We start from the raw sequence: 14,246 nt of genomic DNA, 5'->3' as shown, positions 1-14,246 counted from the left end.
TATTTTCATTGTCTGTTAATCTGTTGGTTCTTTTCTCGATTAATTCGTAGTTGTTCAGGCTATGTAATGTTGCAGAAAACACTGATGACCTTTTCCCAAAGTCCAAGAAGACAGTCTACCTGCAATTGTCTTGTTTTGTCCATAACCCAAAGACTATCAGTTTACTGTCATAGACGTGTAAAAGAAATCAGAAAATCTAAGAAGCTGGAATCAGAGCATTTAGACTTTTTTCTTCAAAACATCCTCACATTAATTTATTCACTTCAAGTAAATCAGTTGATTAAATGTTGCAGCTCTACCTCAACATTTTTCAGTCGCTGGCTACGGCCTTGACAGTTTTAATCCCAACAATAGGGGTGACTCAGTGGTCAAGGCTTTAGGTTACTGATTAAAGTCGGGCATTCAAGCCCTTACCATCCTAGTGTCACAGACATTGTGTTCTGACCCCAGGTTATGTGAAAAGAGAATTTCACAAGCTTTAGTCAAGAGAGTATTTTATGAAAAACATTTTGGGAACATGCGTAAAACCGTCCTCAACTGTCTGCAAGAAAGAGACTACTGAGAGAATCACCAAGACACTGACAGAGTTATAAGCTTCATGTGAGAGACCGGCAAACAACAACCGTTGTCTGTTCTTCAAAGTTTTATGGGAGAGTGGCAAAGAAACAAGCCACTGTTGAAAAAAATGCTCATATTAAATCTTAACTAGAGTTTACCAGAAGGCATGGAGGAGATTCTGGAGTCAAGAAAAAGGTTGTTTGGTCTGATGAGACCAAAATCGAGCTCTTTGGCCATCAGACTAGACACCAAACACTGAACATCATCGCAAACTCACCATCTCCACTGGAAAGCATGGTGGTGGCAGCATCATGTTGTGGGAATGCCTTATGGCAGCTCGAAGGCTCGTAAAGGCAGAGGGTGAAACGAATGCAGCAAAGTATAAGTAAACTAGCTTGTGCAATCACTTTTCTAATCTTCTATATTTTAATTTAATTGATTTGACTTTGTACAAATCTGTTTTCACTTTGACATGAGAGAATCATGTCTGTAAATTCTTGTCGAAAAAGAAAAAACGTCACTTAAACTGCTCTAAAAATGCTTTTTATAGGCACTGTACAGACTGTACAAGTGCTACTGGATGGAAGAGAATGTGTGCTCTGCGTGGGTTAAAGTCTGTTTAACATGTTTTCTACTGTGTGCATCTGTGTGTATGCATCAGCAACTTAGTCAGCAGGTGTGCGTGAACTTGCCACTTGCAGGGTGACAGGTTAGAGGCCCTCAGGCTTACTTAGCAGGCAGGAACGACTGAGCGCACTATTCCTCAGACAATACGCTACTATGCTCTGCCCTGCACCTGTGTTATGTTTTCATGCTGACAAAGATGTGCTTTCCTCTTTGTGGGCTAAAGATCTGCTTTGTTTCCATGACTCAGAGACTAAAATAGTGAAGCTGCCACCAACTCCGAACTAAGGCTCTTTGTAGTAAAAAGGCCACATACCTTCTAACACACAAACACAGCGGCGAATGGTTAGCAAATGGGTGGCATGTGGATTACTCACGTTGTAAGACTGGCACACAAATGCTGAGTGAACACAATTCGCTTGGCTTTTATTCACCTCTTGTTTGCAGTGCGCGACAAAAACTCATATTGTACAGTTTGCACAGTGTGATTTGATACATCTTGTATTTGCCATAAAATAATCTCATCATTCAGCATCTGCAAACTGCATGGCGGAGGGAAAATACATTTACAAAAGTGACATCCAAACTCTAAACATGTAGCGTGACAGTTTTATGACATATGGGCATTTGACAACAAGTCACCACATCAAAACCAGAGAGTATTTATTCAAAGCACTTGTGATGTTGTCACTGTTATGACTTGGAACAAACTGAAGCATGTAGGAGCAGGAAAACTACTTTGTGTCACTGTCAGTGTCAAGATCATCCAATCAGAGAAAATATACTACTGCCCCCTGGTGGACCCAGAGAACACCATGACCATGAACTCTAATATCACTTCACAGTTTATACAAATGCTGACGACGTTCTGCGGCACAAAAATCCTCAAATTGTCATACATATGAACCCTCAGAATCCTAAAACTTACCAGCGAGTTTGAAAGGAATATTATCATTCCTAAAATCTCTAATCTGCAACATTTATCAGGACCAGAAGCTGTAAAAACAGAGAGAATCGTTGGATTTTCAACTTTCTCTGAACTATTATTGTGTGACATGCAGTTCTGTTGGGAAAATTAGCCAAACCTAAGCTTATGTTGTCAATATTTAATCTTAATTACTTTATTCTACATTTTAAATTTTGCCAAAAACAAACCATCTGCATTGACCAGATTCTGTAAAAAACAAAAAACTCTGCCCAATGTGATGCAACTGTGAAATCATGAGTGACTCAGCTGTGACCAACAGTCTAGTAGTAAAAATTCAGGGATAATAATAATATAAAATATGTATAGTTTGTAAAGCCATCCCCAATAATAGAATGAGCTGGGGACACATGCTTTGCAAGTTGATTCCACATTTTGTTTTGCTTTTTTCTTGTATTTTTGTTAAATAAATAAAAACAAATCAACTTATTGTTTTACATAATAAATCATTTTTGAGTTCCCTCTACTTCTAGCCATGGTTGTGCCAAAGGTTCAGGACTTTATATTGCAGTGAAACGAGTCCACAGTGAATAAAAATGTGACAAGAGCAAAATTCACCCAAAAACTGGAGGATTCAACCATTCAGTGACCCCCTGTGCCCTGAAGAATTTACATTCATTATCTTTTTATGCTAATTTTAGGGATTTTTCTCTTTATTATGTCAGCAACTTGTAGATTACAGAATATACCAACATCATTTTTATAAGTTGTTGTTTGTGTTTATGAAAGTTGTTGCCTGAAGAATCTCATTTAAAAAGGAATCGACCAGGAATCCCTTAAAAGTTTCTTCCTCTGTGTGACATGCAGCAGTATTTTCCTTTGCTCGGAGCAGTTTGTGAGTCACCAGACTCATAGTGTGTCTGTCATGACTCCTTAAATCAAAACCTTCAGTCTCACTCGCCGACACAAATGTGAATGGCGTTGACGAGTATTGTTTGTCAGACGAGGATTGTTGAATTAGCTGTCCATGTTTCTTCTTTTTAGTTTGTGTCTCTTTATGTGCAACTACATTTGCATTATTTCTTGGAAAGAAACTTCATTTTGTTCCCTGAAACAATGGAAAGAAACAAAGAGTGGTTACAGCGAGAGTGAGCCGAAAGCAGGTGACTGTAATAAAGCAGTTCTAGCGGAATACCACAGAATCATGCTTACCCAAGCCTTTGAGAAACCTGTTAACCCTCCGATGTTCATTCTCGTGGATAGAGTCCAGATACTCCTGCACTCTCACTTCAAACAGTCCTGGTGAGAGAAAAAAATCTCATGAATCACTGGATGACTTCCAAACACCTGAACCTCCTCCTTCTACTGTACCTCTCAGAGCCTGTCTGTGGAGCTCCCTCTCTTGGATGAACCAGCCAAACATCTGGGTCTCCATGAAGACCTCCAGGAAGCGACGCATCGTCTTGGATGGGATCGCTTTACGAAAACCCTCCCGCTGGAATGAGCAGGGGACGGGGGAGGAGGACGAGGAGGAGTAGCCGTCCTCCCGTTCGCCGGTGATGAAGAGCGGATAGTGGCCTACCAGCTCCACGAAGAAACGGACGAAGGCCTCGGACACGACGGTGCTGAGCTGGCCAGAGTCTGAAGACATACAAACAGAAAACACTACAAATTCAAGCTCCTGCTGAACAGTTTAGAAGTAAAGTTGCTTCTTAGAAACATCCAGCCCTTCCTGAAAGATACCAAAAGCAATTTAATGGCTTTCTGGACACACATTCGAGATCACTTGAGGGTGAATCCCACCAGCTTCTCCTCTAATACCACCATGAGGCTGACACTTGTGGTTTTGAGTGTTTAAACAGATACTTGATGGATGAAGTTACTAGATGAAATCAGGTAGTAAACTTGAGGTAAATGTTGTACAATCTTTCGCATTGCTAAACCAGTTGTAGCACAACCCTAAACAGCTTCATGCATGGCCCGCCACAGTCTACAGCCTGCAAAAAAGGGTTTCAACCAGAAACATGTGTCCTTGTTGTGCCTCACCATTGGTTGTATCTCCTCCTCGCTCATTAGCAAGCTCTCTTCTCCTCTCCAGAACATTGTCCAGGGCTGATTGGAGCTTCGATGGCAGGATGGAGTCCTCATCATCCAACTAAATGTGACAAAACGGCAAAGAAAATGTTTTTCCAGGAGTGTTAAGGCTGCAATTACTTGCTTCTAGAAAGATCATGCAGAACCACAAAAAAAAAATAAAACTAATGACCTACCTGTCTGAGGAATCGACTGTTTCCAAGATCAACAACCAGAACCTGTGCACAATAAATTCATTAGTACTGATGTAATTAATGTGGTCACAGCTGTTTGCAAGTAACATTTAGGATAAGATAATCCAAGAAAAGAAAAGAAAACTTTATTAATCCTGAAGGAAATCCTTGAATTCCCAAATGTGGCTTCAGTTTCATGCAGAACTTTCAGTTCTCCTCTCTGACCTCTTCCAGGGGCAGCTCGGTGAGTTGGGGCAGCGAACTGGACAGCAGGCCGACGATGAAAGGAGTCGGGGTGCAGACGATGTCGAGCATCGCTGAGGGCAGCACGGGGATGTAAGTGTGCTGCCATACGAAGGGGTACAGCAATGCCACGACCGCATGACAGCACTGGGAGAGAGTGCTGCAAGGAGAGAACAGGGAAAAATCATGATGATGGGCTTGTAATTGCTTCAACTTACTTAGTGTTGCCACATGAGGGCACTACAGAGCAGACATTGAGTGTTCCCTGAAGCGAAGACATTTCCCAGGGAGAAAGGCGAGGCCACATACTTGTTTCATTGACATCACTGGGCTTCACATTCCTGTCCTCTACTACTGTGACCGCTCTTTCGGACTCCCACTGGATTTCTTTGGCAGAACAAACAAACTGGCCCCAGCGCAACAACAACTCAACAGCCTTGCCCTTAAAATATCTCTCTGGTATGTTTCCTGAATAAAATACCATCAAATTTATTCAAAAATGTGGATCTGGACCACCCGTATTCCTATACCTTCATGTTGAAAGTATCCCTTCCATCTCCACATTTACTCAAGCAAAGGGTAGAAAAAAGTTCAGTGAGATTTTAATCAGGAGAGCTGTCACATAGTGGGATGATACAGATTTTAACATATTTAGTGGAATGTGGCTCCACCAAAGGGACCTGCCTGAGTTTTTCAGCGGTGAAGATGACGCGTCTTTCCAGCAGCAGAGAGCCGAACACCCTGAGGAGCAGCCGCAGACTCAAACAGGAGAACAGACATTCAAAGTCCACGTGTTCCAGACGTGAGTCGGAGGGTCGACAGAGCTCCATCACCTGGGAAATAGAGAAAATAGCTCATTATAAATACTGCTGACACAGGAAGACTGATTTAAAATGTGGGTCCTGTCACATTTTCACTCACTGTGGGATCATTTTTTACTGCGATATAAAGTCCTGCACCTCAATTGAATCGGCACAACTATGGCCAGAAGTAGAGAGAACTCAAAGATGTGTTTTGTGTAGACTGACACAGTTGTAATTCCATATATCAAAGAAATGTTGAATTTCTTAGCTGGAGGTATCAACAAATGAGTACTTTACATACTATAATATTTTGCTACTTACATTTATATTTTGTTCCTGTACTTGTTGTCTATCTGCTCTGCGTAAACACAACCTGCAGTTCAGCCGAGCAGTCCCTGAACTTTTGTGATGTGACTTTTGGTTGCAAGAAATTACACGTATTTCCTCATTTTAGCTTCCTTTATATGCTTCATTTCAACATCCAGTACAATTCGCCGCTACAGTTTGCCGTCTTGGTGCTCGAGCATCTCTCACCTCCGTGCCTGAGCCGGGAAGAAAAGTTTTGATGTTGATGGTTCTGCCAGGAGCTGGAAACTGGGCCTCCATGATGGCTCTCATGAACGGTTGCACCAGGGCCGGAGACAGAGCCCTCCGCCTCTCCACCTCATCCAACACCTACAACACACACATACACACACATACTTTACACATTTATTTTACACCATGTCAGTGATATCCTGATATGGGAGTGCTTTACCTTGGAGAACAGGTTGAAACAGCCAAGGTGACTGACTATGCAATAGACCTCTGGCAGACGTTTGCCTTTTCCGCTGGGCTGCAAAGAAGGATGAAAAATCAGAGCAGTGTATTTTTTAGGTTAACAGCTAGATTTAGAAAGTAGCTGCAAGATTTCAACAGAAAGCAAATGACGCAGGAACAGTGAGACACACAAACTTTGTAGAGATACATAAACAGAAACGTATGCACACCCACACGCATACAGTTCCCAGTCTCACACACTTCCGGCCCGACTCTGAGACGGACTGTTTTCCCACAGGCACACCGACTTATTTTGGCACGCTTATTTACTCAGCCGTCATCATGGTATTTACCCACTTCCTGTTCAGCAACAGCACACTTATTTATTCTGCTCATTTCTGTTTACCAGTAAACGGCGGCAGTACCCGAACCTCCTGCTCCCGTCCTCTCCGGTCAACACAAAGGAGAACATCTCGCTGCCGGGGATGAGCCACAACAAATACAGATATATGAGTGTATTTTTATTGGACACATGGAAAATACACATGTATAATTATGGATACTTATCATCTGTAAAGGCTGATATTTGTAATTTAGCTCTCAAGCATCAGCAGCCATGTGTGTCATGGGTTAAAGAAACTTTTCTTGCGGTACTAACAGTTGGATTTTCTATTACATTGAAATATATGGTTTTGGGACTCTCACCTTGGGTAGCTCTCCACAGGCTCCCAGTCTTTGGCATCAGGAAAACAGAACTGAGGGATGATCCTCAGCTGATCCTCCGTCTCCCTCATGAACTTGAAGCTTCGCTCCAACTGCACCATAACAAGAGAAAACAACATTTTCATTCACTTTTTTTTTGCCTTATTTTGATGCATAATTGTTCTTTATCAACCTGAAGAGGTTTGTTCTTGTGGACAAATTGAAGTTTACTATCTTAACTTTAGGTAGACTGCAACTGATCAATTTTGCTTCAAGATAAACATGTAAAATATTGATTTTGTTAGCAAATTAATTCAGCAAACTTTTAATTTTTCAGCTAAAAATACCACAAAGATGATTCATATCACCATTACTGTATAACTCTTGGTTTTAGTCCTGATCTGAACGGACTGTTTCAGCATCTGTAACTTTAAATGTAGCTGAGCTAGTGCTGTCCATGCCCCACTCAGGAAGAAAATCTCTCTGCGCTTGTAATTGTCAGTGCAGAGCAAAACAGCTGACAAAGTGGCAGCTGAAACAGTTGTGAATGAGTCTATGAGGTCAAAATTTTCTCTCTGAGCAATCATTTTACACACAAAAAAGCAAAATTCCCAATATAGTCGCTCTTTTTTAACTCATGTGTTTGATAAGTTTGTCAGACAATGTTGTGATTATAAAATCAGTAATTTGAAGTGACGGATGGTTAACATGTCTTAATGGGTTTCAGTCACTATTTCATGCTCATACTATTGTCTGACAGCAGAAACAGAAAAATATGTAAATGAGAACATGTTTATGAGGATTTGGACATATTAAAATGTAGTATATGTGAGCACAGAGAGCAGGAGAGAAGCAAACAGATGTAAACATCAGCTGAGTTTAGGTTGCACTGAAGCACAACATGTGATCGATCTTGTCCAAGTGACTCAAGCTAAGTGGCTTTTTCTGAATTGTTTTAAATACCTTATTTGCCCCGCTTTCTATTTTATGCATTTAGCCCTACATTAATTTTCCACTAAAAAAGGCCTCAATTCAAACACTCCTCTGCTCCTGACCTTTGGGGGGAACTGCTGTGTGACCTCCGGCAGATAGTGGCCGCCAGACTTTGACTTCTGCAGTGACACAACCAGGAAGTATTCAAAAAGCTTGCGCTGTTCCAGAGAGCTGGTGTTGGTACCGTTGAAGTGGACCTGAGCCTGGTTCTGCTGGCTCAGTATGGACTTGACTGACACGAGGCGCTGACGATGAGCTGGAAAAGATGCGGTAAGTTGGAGTACGTTTAAAGATGTGAGTGGAAACTATGAAGTAAGACAAGGGAGGTTCTCTGGGATTAAGAATAATCCCCTACCTTTTGCTCTTTCTTCAACTTCACTCTCAGAGTCGCTGTTCTCATCTGTTACTATAAACGGAAGCCAAAAATCCACATTTTCACTTAACAGTGGAAGAAATAACATTTAAAGAAAGTTTAACTTGTTCAAGATGGTTTCACCTCTTCCTGAGCTTGTCTCAACATAATGATAGATCCTTCTGAGAGGCTTTTTCCTGATCCGACCCTCAAATATGCTGTTGATCCTCAGTACAACCTGTTGGAAAACGTTAAGTGTCAGTGTGACTAGAGCATGATGTGTTTTGGCCACCTCACAGAAACCTAGCAGCCAAACTGGACTAAAATTAAAGACTAAAGAGATTAAAGTTTAAATGAAAGAAATGCTGGTGATTCTGCATTAGAAAATGTGCATTCGGACCGTTGGTATCCTGCGGCAGGTTCGGCTGTAGGAATCTCCAAGCAGCCATTGGGTGTGTTCTGGCCCGTTGGGGGTGGATGGAGGGCTGAGTTGGGGTGGAGATGAAACGCCTCCACTGCCGGCGCTGTGGGTCGACTGGTTGGTTCTGCGCAGGTCCAGCAGCTTAAAGCTCCTGGCTGAATTCTGCCTGAAGAAGCCGGGTCTTGACGGCTATGAACATGAAAACCATTGTTAATCTTTTAGAATCACCTAAAGCAAGTGGCTGCTGGATTATATTTCTCTTAAACTTCAGGAACCTTGGTGGTATCAGCGCCAGGAGAGGAGGGCAAAGACTGCTGGGAGCACTGACTCTCCAGCTCTATGTCCTCATACGGGTTCTCTTTGGACGAGTCTGCACAAAGACAAGAAACAGACATGTTTGGGTCAAGTGTTTTCTAGTTATTGATCATGTGGACTTAAATGATCAGACGTTTAGTGTCAGATAGGATTCTTATTCTTTCTAGTGCGAATAGCAAATGTTCAGTAAATAGGTAATTTATTCAAAAGTCGTTCTTGAGTGCAAATTTGAAGTACTTGTACTTGAGTCTTTTCTTTTCATGACACTTTCTACCTCGTCTCCACCAGCCTGTAAAATATCTGTAATTTACCCCTATCTGTAATTTAAACACTAAAAAGCCAAACAAATAGATTTGATCTCATGTGAAATTAAGGCTCGAAAATGTTTTTTACTGTGCACGTCTCAGAGAGAAATATTCTCTGTTTTACTTTACCATTTATTTTTCTGATAACATTTGTGACTGCTCCTGTTACTTTTAATACTTCAAGTATATTCTCTTAATTATAGCTGAAACAAAAAAACATTTACAAAAAAAAACTCTCTGGTTGTAGTTTTTGTTAGTACAGCATCTCAATAGTTGTTCACAGAGGGGCACAGAGATAAAATTATGTTAATTTTCACAACATAAATAAGGATTACGTAATGGAAAAAACTGCTCCATTGGTCCTCTTGTGACTCTTAGACTTATTTTGTGATCCTTGTCTGACAGTAAGCTGGCTAAAAACGTACTCTGAGAGCAGCTACAATAGTAAAGCACTTGTTAAACGTTGTTAACATTAACAATGTAATATTATAATATGTCAGTTAGCAGTGCCTTTTATGAGGAACTTTTATATTTCTTACTTACTAAATAATCTGAGTACTTTACTTCAACTATTGCATCTCTTACTTCCCTTCATTAACACTTTTTATATTAAAGATTTTAAAGAGGAAGTCGGTAAATGACAACAAACGAAAGGTGTCTGACCCAAGATGTCTTCATAGTGATGTTCCTGAGACAGTGAGCGAGAGAACAGTGGGCTGTTTGACCCTCCGAGGTCTTCAAACTCAAACGATCTCCTGTCGCAGGAAACAGAAAAGTACAAATGATTACATGATGCATTCTCTGACTTTGGCTGTTTGTGTAGAGCTTCCTCACAGAACAGCATCATATCTGACATTAGTGTAGCTTTCAGAGGAGTCATTGGTGGCCTCCCTTATTCATCTCTTTCTTGCATAGTCACTCAGTTTTTGAGAAGGACATAGGCAGATTTCAACATGTGCCATATCCCTTCCATTTCTAAATGATGGATGTAACTGTAGTCCAAAGGATATTCAGTGATTTGGAAATTTCATTGCATCGATCCCCAGAGTTATGCTTTTTAGTAACCTTTTCATAGAGCTACTTGAAATGTTCTTTTCTCTTCATGGTGTTTTTACAGCCAGGAGTACTGACACCAGTGACTGGACCTTCCAGATACAGATGTCTTTACATTTCAATCCCTTGAGACACATTTAATGCTCTCAGATGACCTCCAGTTCACTATAACTTTTAGCACCAATTCCCTATATCATATTATATTTTTAATTAGTTGTAGAAATTTGTTTTCACTTTGACATGAAAAAGTTTTGGTTTTTTTTTAATAGAAATTCTTGTTCAAAAAGCCAAATTAATTTGACCATGATTCAGTGTTGACAAGCACTTAAACTGGATAACTTGCAAGGGGGTAAATACTCTTTATAAACGTGTCTGCATTTTTACTTTTTTCTGATCCATACATACCTGTTGAGGTTATCTCGGACTGTCTCCCCCCTGGATCTCCCGTAGATACCAGAAGGAGGTTTTGAGGCTGTTTTTGAAGACATGGAGGGCAGTGGGGGGAGGTTTCTCTGCCCTCTGCCCTGCCTCTGGCTCTTTCCTGTGGGGGAAGTAACTGGGTGCTGGAAGGTACGTCGGGGTTTGGGGACTGGGTTGATGGGAGGCATACCCGGTTCTGTGTACACGTTTTCCTGAGAATCCTTCAAGTCTCTTGCCCCGTTACTTTGACCAAAAGCTTCAAATTCTTTTTTCTTCGCCTCCGTGTGTTTGTCCTTGCTCGGTGGGCTGAAGTAGTTTCCGAGCTCTGGAGGGGTTTTCCCCAGGTTCTCGCCCATAGCCTCCAGCTTTTTGAAAAGACTGAATATGGCTCTCTTCTCCTGGCTTGTTTGTTCTGCTGCTCTCCTGTCGTTGCTCTTTCTTAGCGTCCCCACCTGTTGCTTCTCTGTCGCTGTCGGTGAACAAGGCCTTGAATCTCCAAGTTTTTCTACATTCTCCTTCTCGTGATCTTGCTTTTCTTTATGTACAACAACTCGTCTACAGTCCTCCACCGTTTGGTTGTCATTGGACTTGCTGCTATTGAGTGTTGCTCTTTGTTGTTTAGGTGAGCAAGGCCTTGAATCTCCTGCATTCTTTTTTCCAAGATCCTGGTTTTCCTTATGGGCTCCTCTCCTGTAGCTCTCTGCACTCTGTTTATCAGTTGAGTTATTGCTCTTTGTTAGGGATTCTGTCCTTTTTACACTGGCACATTGGCCTAAAGTACCTGAGGTAAGAGGCGAATGGGTGGGCTCTTTGCCCTCCCATAGAGAAATCTTGTCCTTAATGTTGCCTCTGTTGGATCTGGACGACTTGGTTCCCACCAAGAGAGCATTGTCATTGCTGTGATGGTCAAACGTCGGCCTCCTGTGAGCCATCATCGATGAATCTACCCTCTGGTTGCTCAGGTTGTCTAATGGGGTGAAGGGGACTTTCAGTATCCCCTCTCGTCTTTGCTCAGGTCCCTTGTTTTCCAATGAAGCAATGTGAAAACCACTTCTCCCACCAAGAGAGTCCCTCTTTAGCCTAAACGCACAAAGACAAACACTTTACAATGCCGAAGGTCAAGTGTGTGGAATCTAGTAGCAGTGAGGTTTCAGATTGTAACTACCAAATAGTTGTAGTATTCCAAGCATGTAAGAAAACTTATGGTAGTCATGAAAGGCTGCTTCTAGAGCCATTGTTTGGTTTGTCCATTTTGGGCTACTGTACAAACATGATGGTAAAACATGGTGGATTCCATAGAAGAGGGACGACTCTCTTTGTAGATAAGAACTTCCTTACTCTATAATATAAATAATGTTCACTTTTACATTGGTAGCCTACATGTACATTTCCTAAATCTTTGCTGCTGTAACCTTGCAAATTTCCAATCAAGTGAAATGTGTAGTCAATGAGAATTTCTCTGTAAGCACATACCTTCCTACTGAGTACCAGAATTCTGTCAAAAAATAGAAATAAAGCAATAAAATGCTCACAAAAGCCTAACTGACTGCCACTAAAGCGTGCTGAACTTCCCAGTATGCTCGCAGTGACTACCAGTCAGGGGACACTCAGTCTTTTTATGGCGACAGTGGGAAAACTGAGCCTGAGAGTAAATGCCAGAGGACAAGCCTATGACCGAGCATCTTCTTCTCATCGGCCTCGCTAAATAAACACATACTTGGACTGAGGCCCATTTCATCAAACTGTTATGTTTTAATAAATAAACGGGAGGAAATGGGAAGCCCTTAGTTGAAAGACCTTTTCTGACTTTCCCTTAATGGGTGTGATGATTAAACTGCAGAAAAAACCCTTTTTCTTTGTTTCTCAGGCTTCTGGTTCCTGCTAAACGTGTTCAGATACAAACCTGTTGACTGTGGAGTAGATGTAGTCCTGCTTTGTTTTCATTATTTCAGCAGCCTCCATGATCACTGTACACCTGAGAGAGAGGGAGACAGAGATGAATCTGCAGTTTTCAGTCACATCCTGTCTGGCTTGTCTCCAGATCACAATTAGTGTCAGGCTTTTTCAGTTACATTGTCATATCGTTTTCACATTACATTTCAGTACGAGACAGTCCCCTCGGTAGGAATTCATGGGACAGCTGTGCAGACTCAAGGAAAGACTCGACAGCGAGGGACTCCCTGAAGCAGTTCATCAACTAGCTTTTCATTCAGCATTCATTTGGGAGCTCTTGCATGATTGAATCACTCTTCTCTCCTTTGCTATTTCGCTGTAGGGCTCCTTTTTCTGGCACTTTGTCCCTACAGGATTCTAACCTTTGACCTCCACAGTGACTGAAACGATCAGCTCTCCTCGTCTTCGTACTTTCACATCTCTGAGGTTAATGTTTCAAAGTTCAGTGTCCTCTAAGATAGCACTTAGTAGTTTCCCAGATCTGAGGCTGCTGTCATCATTTGTTTGGTTAATATGTAGTCCAAATGACATTGTGCATGAGCAGAGGGACTTCATGCAGCCCTCAAAGCTGGAGCTGATTGAACACAAAACAAGCACTGAGATGCGTAGTTGCTGTGTGATTAAAAAGGCAGCAAGCTTTCCAGAGCTGCACAATCAATCAAAAACATACATGGTTATTATTGAATGTGCAGGAGGCTTTCTTACACACAAAAACATAAATAAGTATGTTGCACATTTTATTTTTTAACCTCATGAGTGCATTTTTTCCACCTATAACTTAATTTCGTCATTTATTTATAATAAACCTCAATAATTCTGTAATAGTGCATTTCTTCTGGCAAAGACAGTCATAATTTTCAACATTCTGTTTTATCAAATTAAACCTTACCTCCCTCCGTTGTACAGTTTCCGTGTATTTAGGAGTGAAATGGGAGCAGGAAGCATCCGATGCTTCATTAACAGTATCCATTGGTATAATCTCCAAACCAACGTAGTTTCCTTTATGTATGTCCACGTAAAACAACCTGAAACTGGTTTTCTTGCTTGATTTAAGCCTCGAAGAGATTCTTCTGATGTTTAATTGAATAAGCCATGGAGGCATAAAAGCTTCACCTCAAACTAAAGCACAAACCCTCCTCTCTCTGCCTCTTCTCCAATCTTCAACTTTCATTCACCCTCTCTCTCTCTCCCCACAGCCTGGATCTGACTTCCTCCCTCCCTCCCTCTCTGTGTCTCTCTAACTTAAGCAAATAGCTTTATAGAACAAGTGACTGAATCTCCAAACTACTGACAGTAAATGCCGCAAATATTTTTTCAACTAGCTGCCTAGGAATTTGTGACGCATGGGACAGTCATCATCGTATTACGTGATTTCCCTCCAAATCTGAAGTTGATTGGAATTTATGTCACAACTGTTTCTGAGCTGCAGTTGCTCATGCAGCTGCAGCAAAATCCTCCCTCACTGTCTGACCAGTGATGTATGTTCACCTCCATACACAAACGGATGGTTTGTCAGTGACACTTGTAAACTTCAGGGGAAAAAAAGAAATGGC

The 14,246-nt window shown here is 41.4% G+C and overlaps 1 protein-coding gene across 1 annotated transcript; it reads right to left on the bottom strand.

Moving 5' to 3' along the window:
- Positions 1-2,675: 2,675 nt before the first annotated feature.
- LOC103372063 (DENN domain-containing protein 2A-like) lies at positions 2,676-13,836 on the bottom strand. Its single transcript, XM_008301600.1, has 20 exons — positions 13,583-13,836; positions 12,644-12,715; positions 10,726-11,820; positions 9,931-10,022; positions 8,923-9,017; positions 8,627-8,836; positions 8,371-8,464; positions 8,230-8,280; positions 7,937-8,130; positions 6,885-6,994; positions 6,586-6,655; positions 6,178-6,255; positions 5,955-6,095; positions 5,302-5,450; positions 4,600-4,777; positions 4,378-4,419; positions 4,154-4,262; positions 3,479-3,748; positions 3,320-3,406; positions 2,676-3,215 (listed from the first exon to the last, which is right to left on the bottom strand). Exons 1-20 carry the CDS (start codon positions 13,648-13,650, stop codon positions 3,184-3,186), a joined length of 3,237 nt encoding a protein of 1,078 aa, XP_008299822.1. The 5' UTR covers positions 13,651-13,836; the 3' UTR covers positions 2,676-3,183.
- Between the last annotated feature and the right edge of the window lie 410 nt (positions 13,837-14,246).

The sequence above is a fragment of the Stegastes partitus genome, unplaced genomic scaffold, assembly GCF_000690725.1.
Source record: "Stegastes partitus isolate 25-593 unplaced genomic scaffold, Stegastes_partitus-1.0.2 Scaffold1689, whole genome shotgun sequence".
Taxonomy (NCBI): domain Eukaryota; kingdom Metazoa; phylum Chordata; class Actinopteri; family Pomacentridae; genus Stegastes; species Stegastes partitus.
Note: the sequence above shows the minus strand (reverse complement) of the source record. Positions and strands in the feature narration are given on the sequence as shown.

Excerpts from the sequence above, each read along its gene's own strand:
- LOC103372063 (XM_008301600.1), bottom strand. The coding sequence starts at position 13,650 with ATGAAGCATCGGATGCTTCCTGCTCCCATTTCACTCCTAAATACACGG. Across the intron at positions 8,281-8,370 it reads TGAGACAAGCTCAGGAAGAG|TAACAGATGAGAACAGCGAC; the intron begins GTGAAACCATCT and ends TTCCGTTTATAG. Across the intron at positions 6,096-6,177 it reads GTTTCAACCTGTTCTCCAAG|GTGTTGGATGAGGTGGAGAG; the intron begins GTAAAGCACTCC and ends TGTGTGTTGTAG.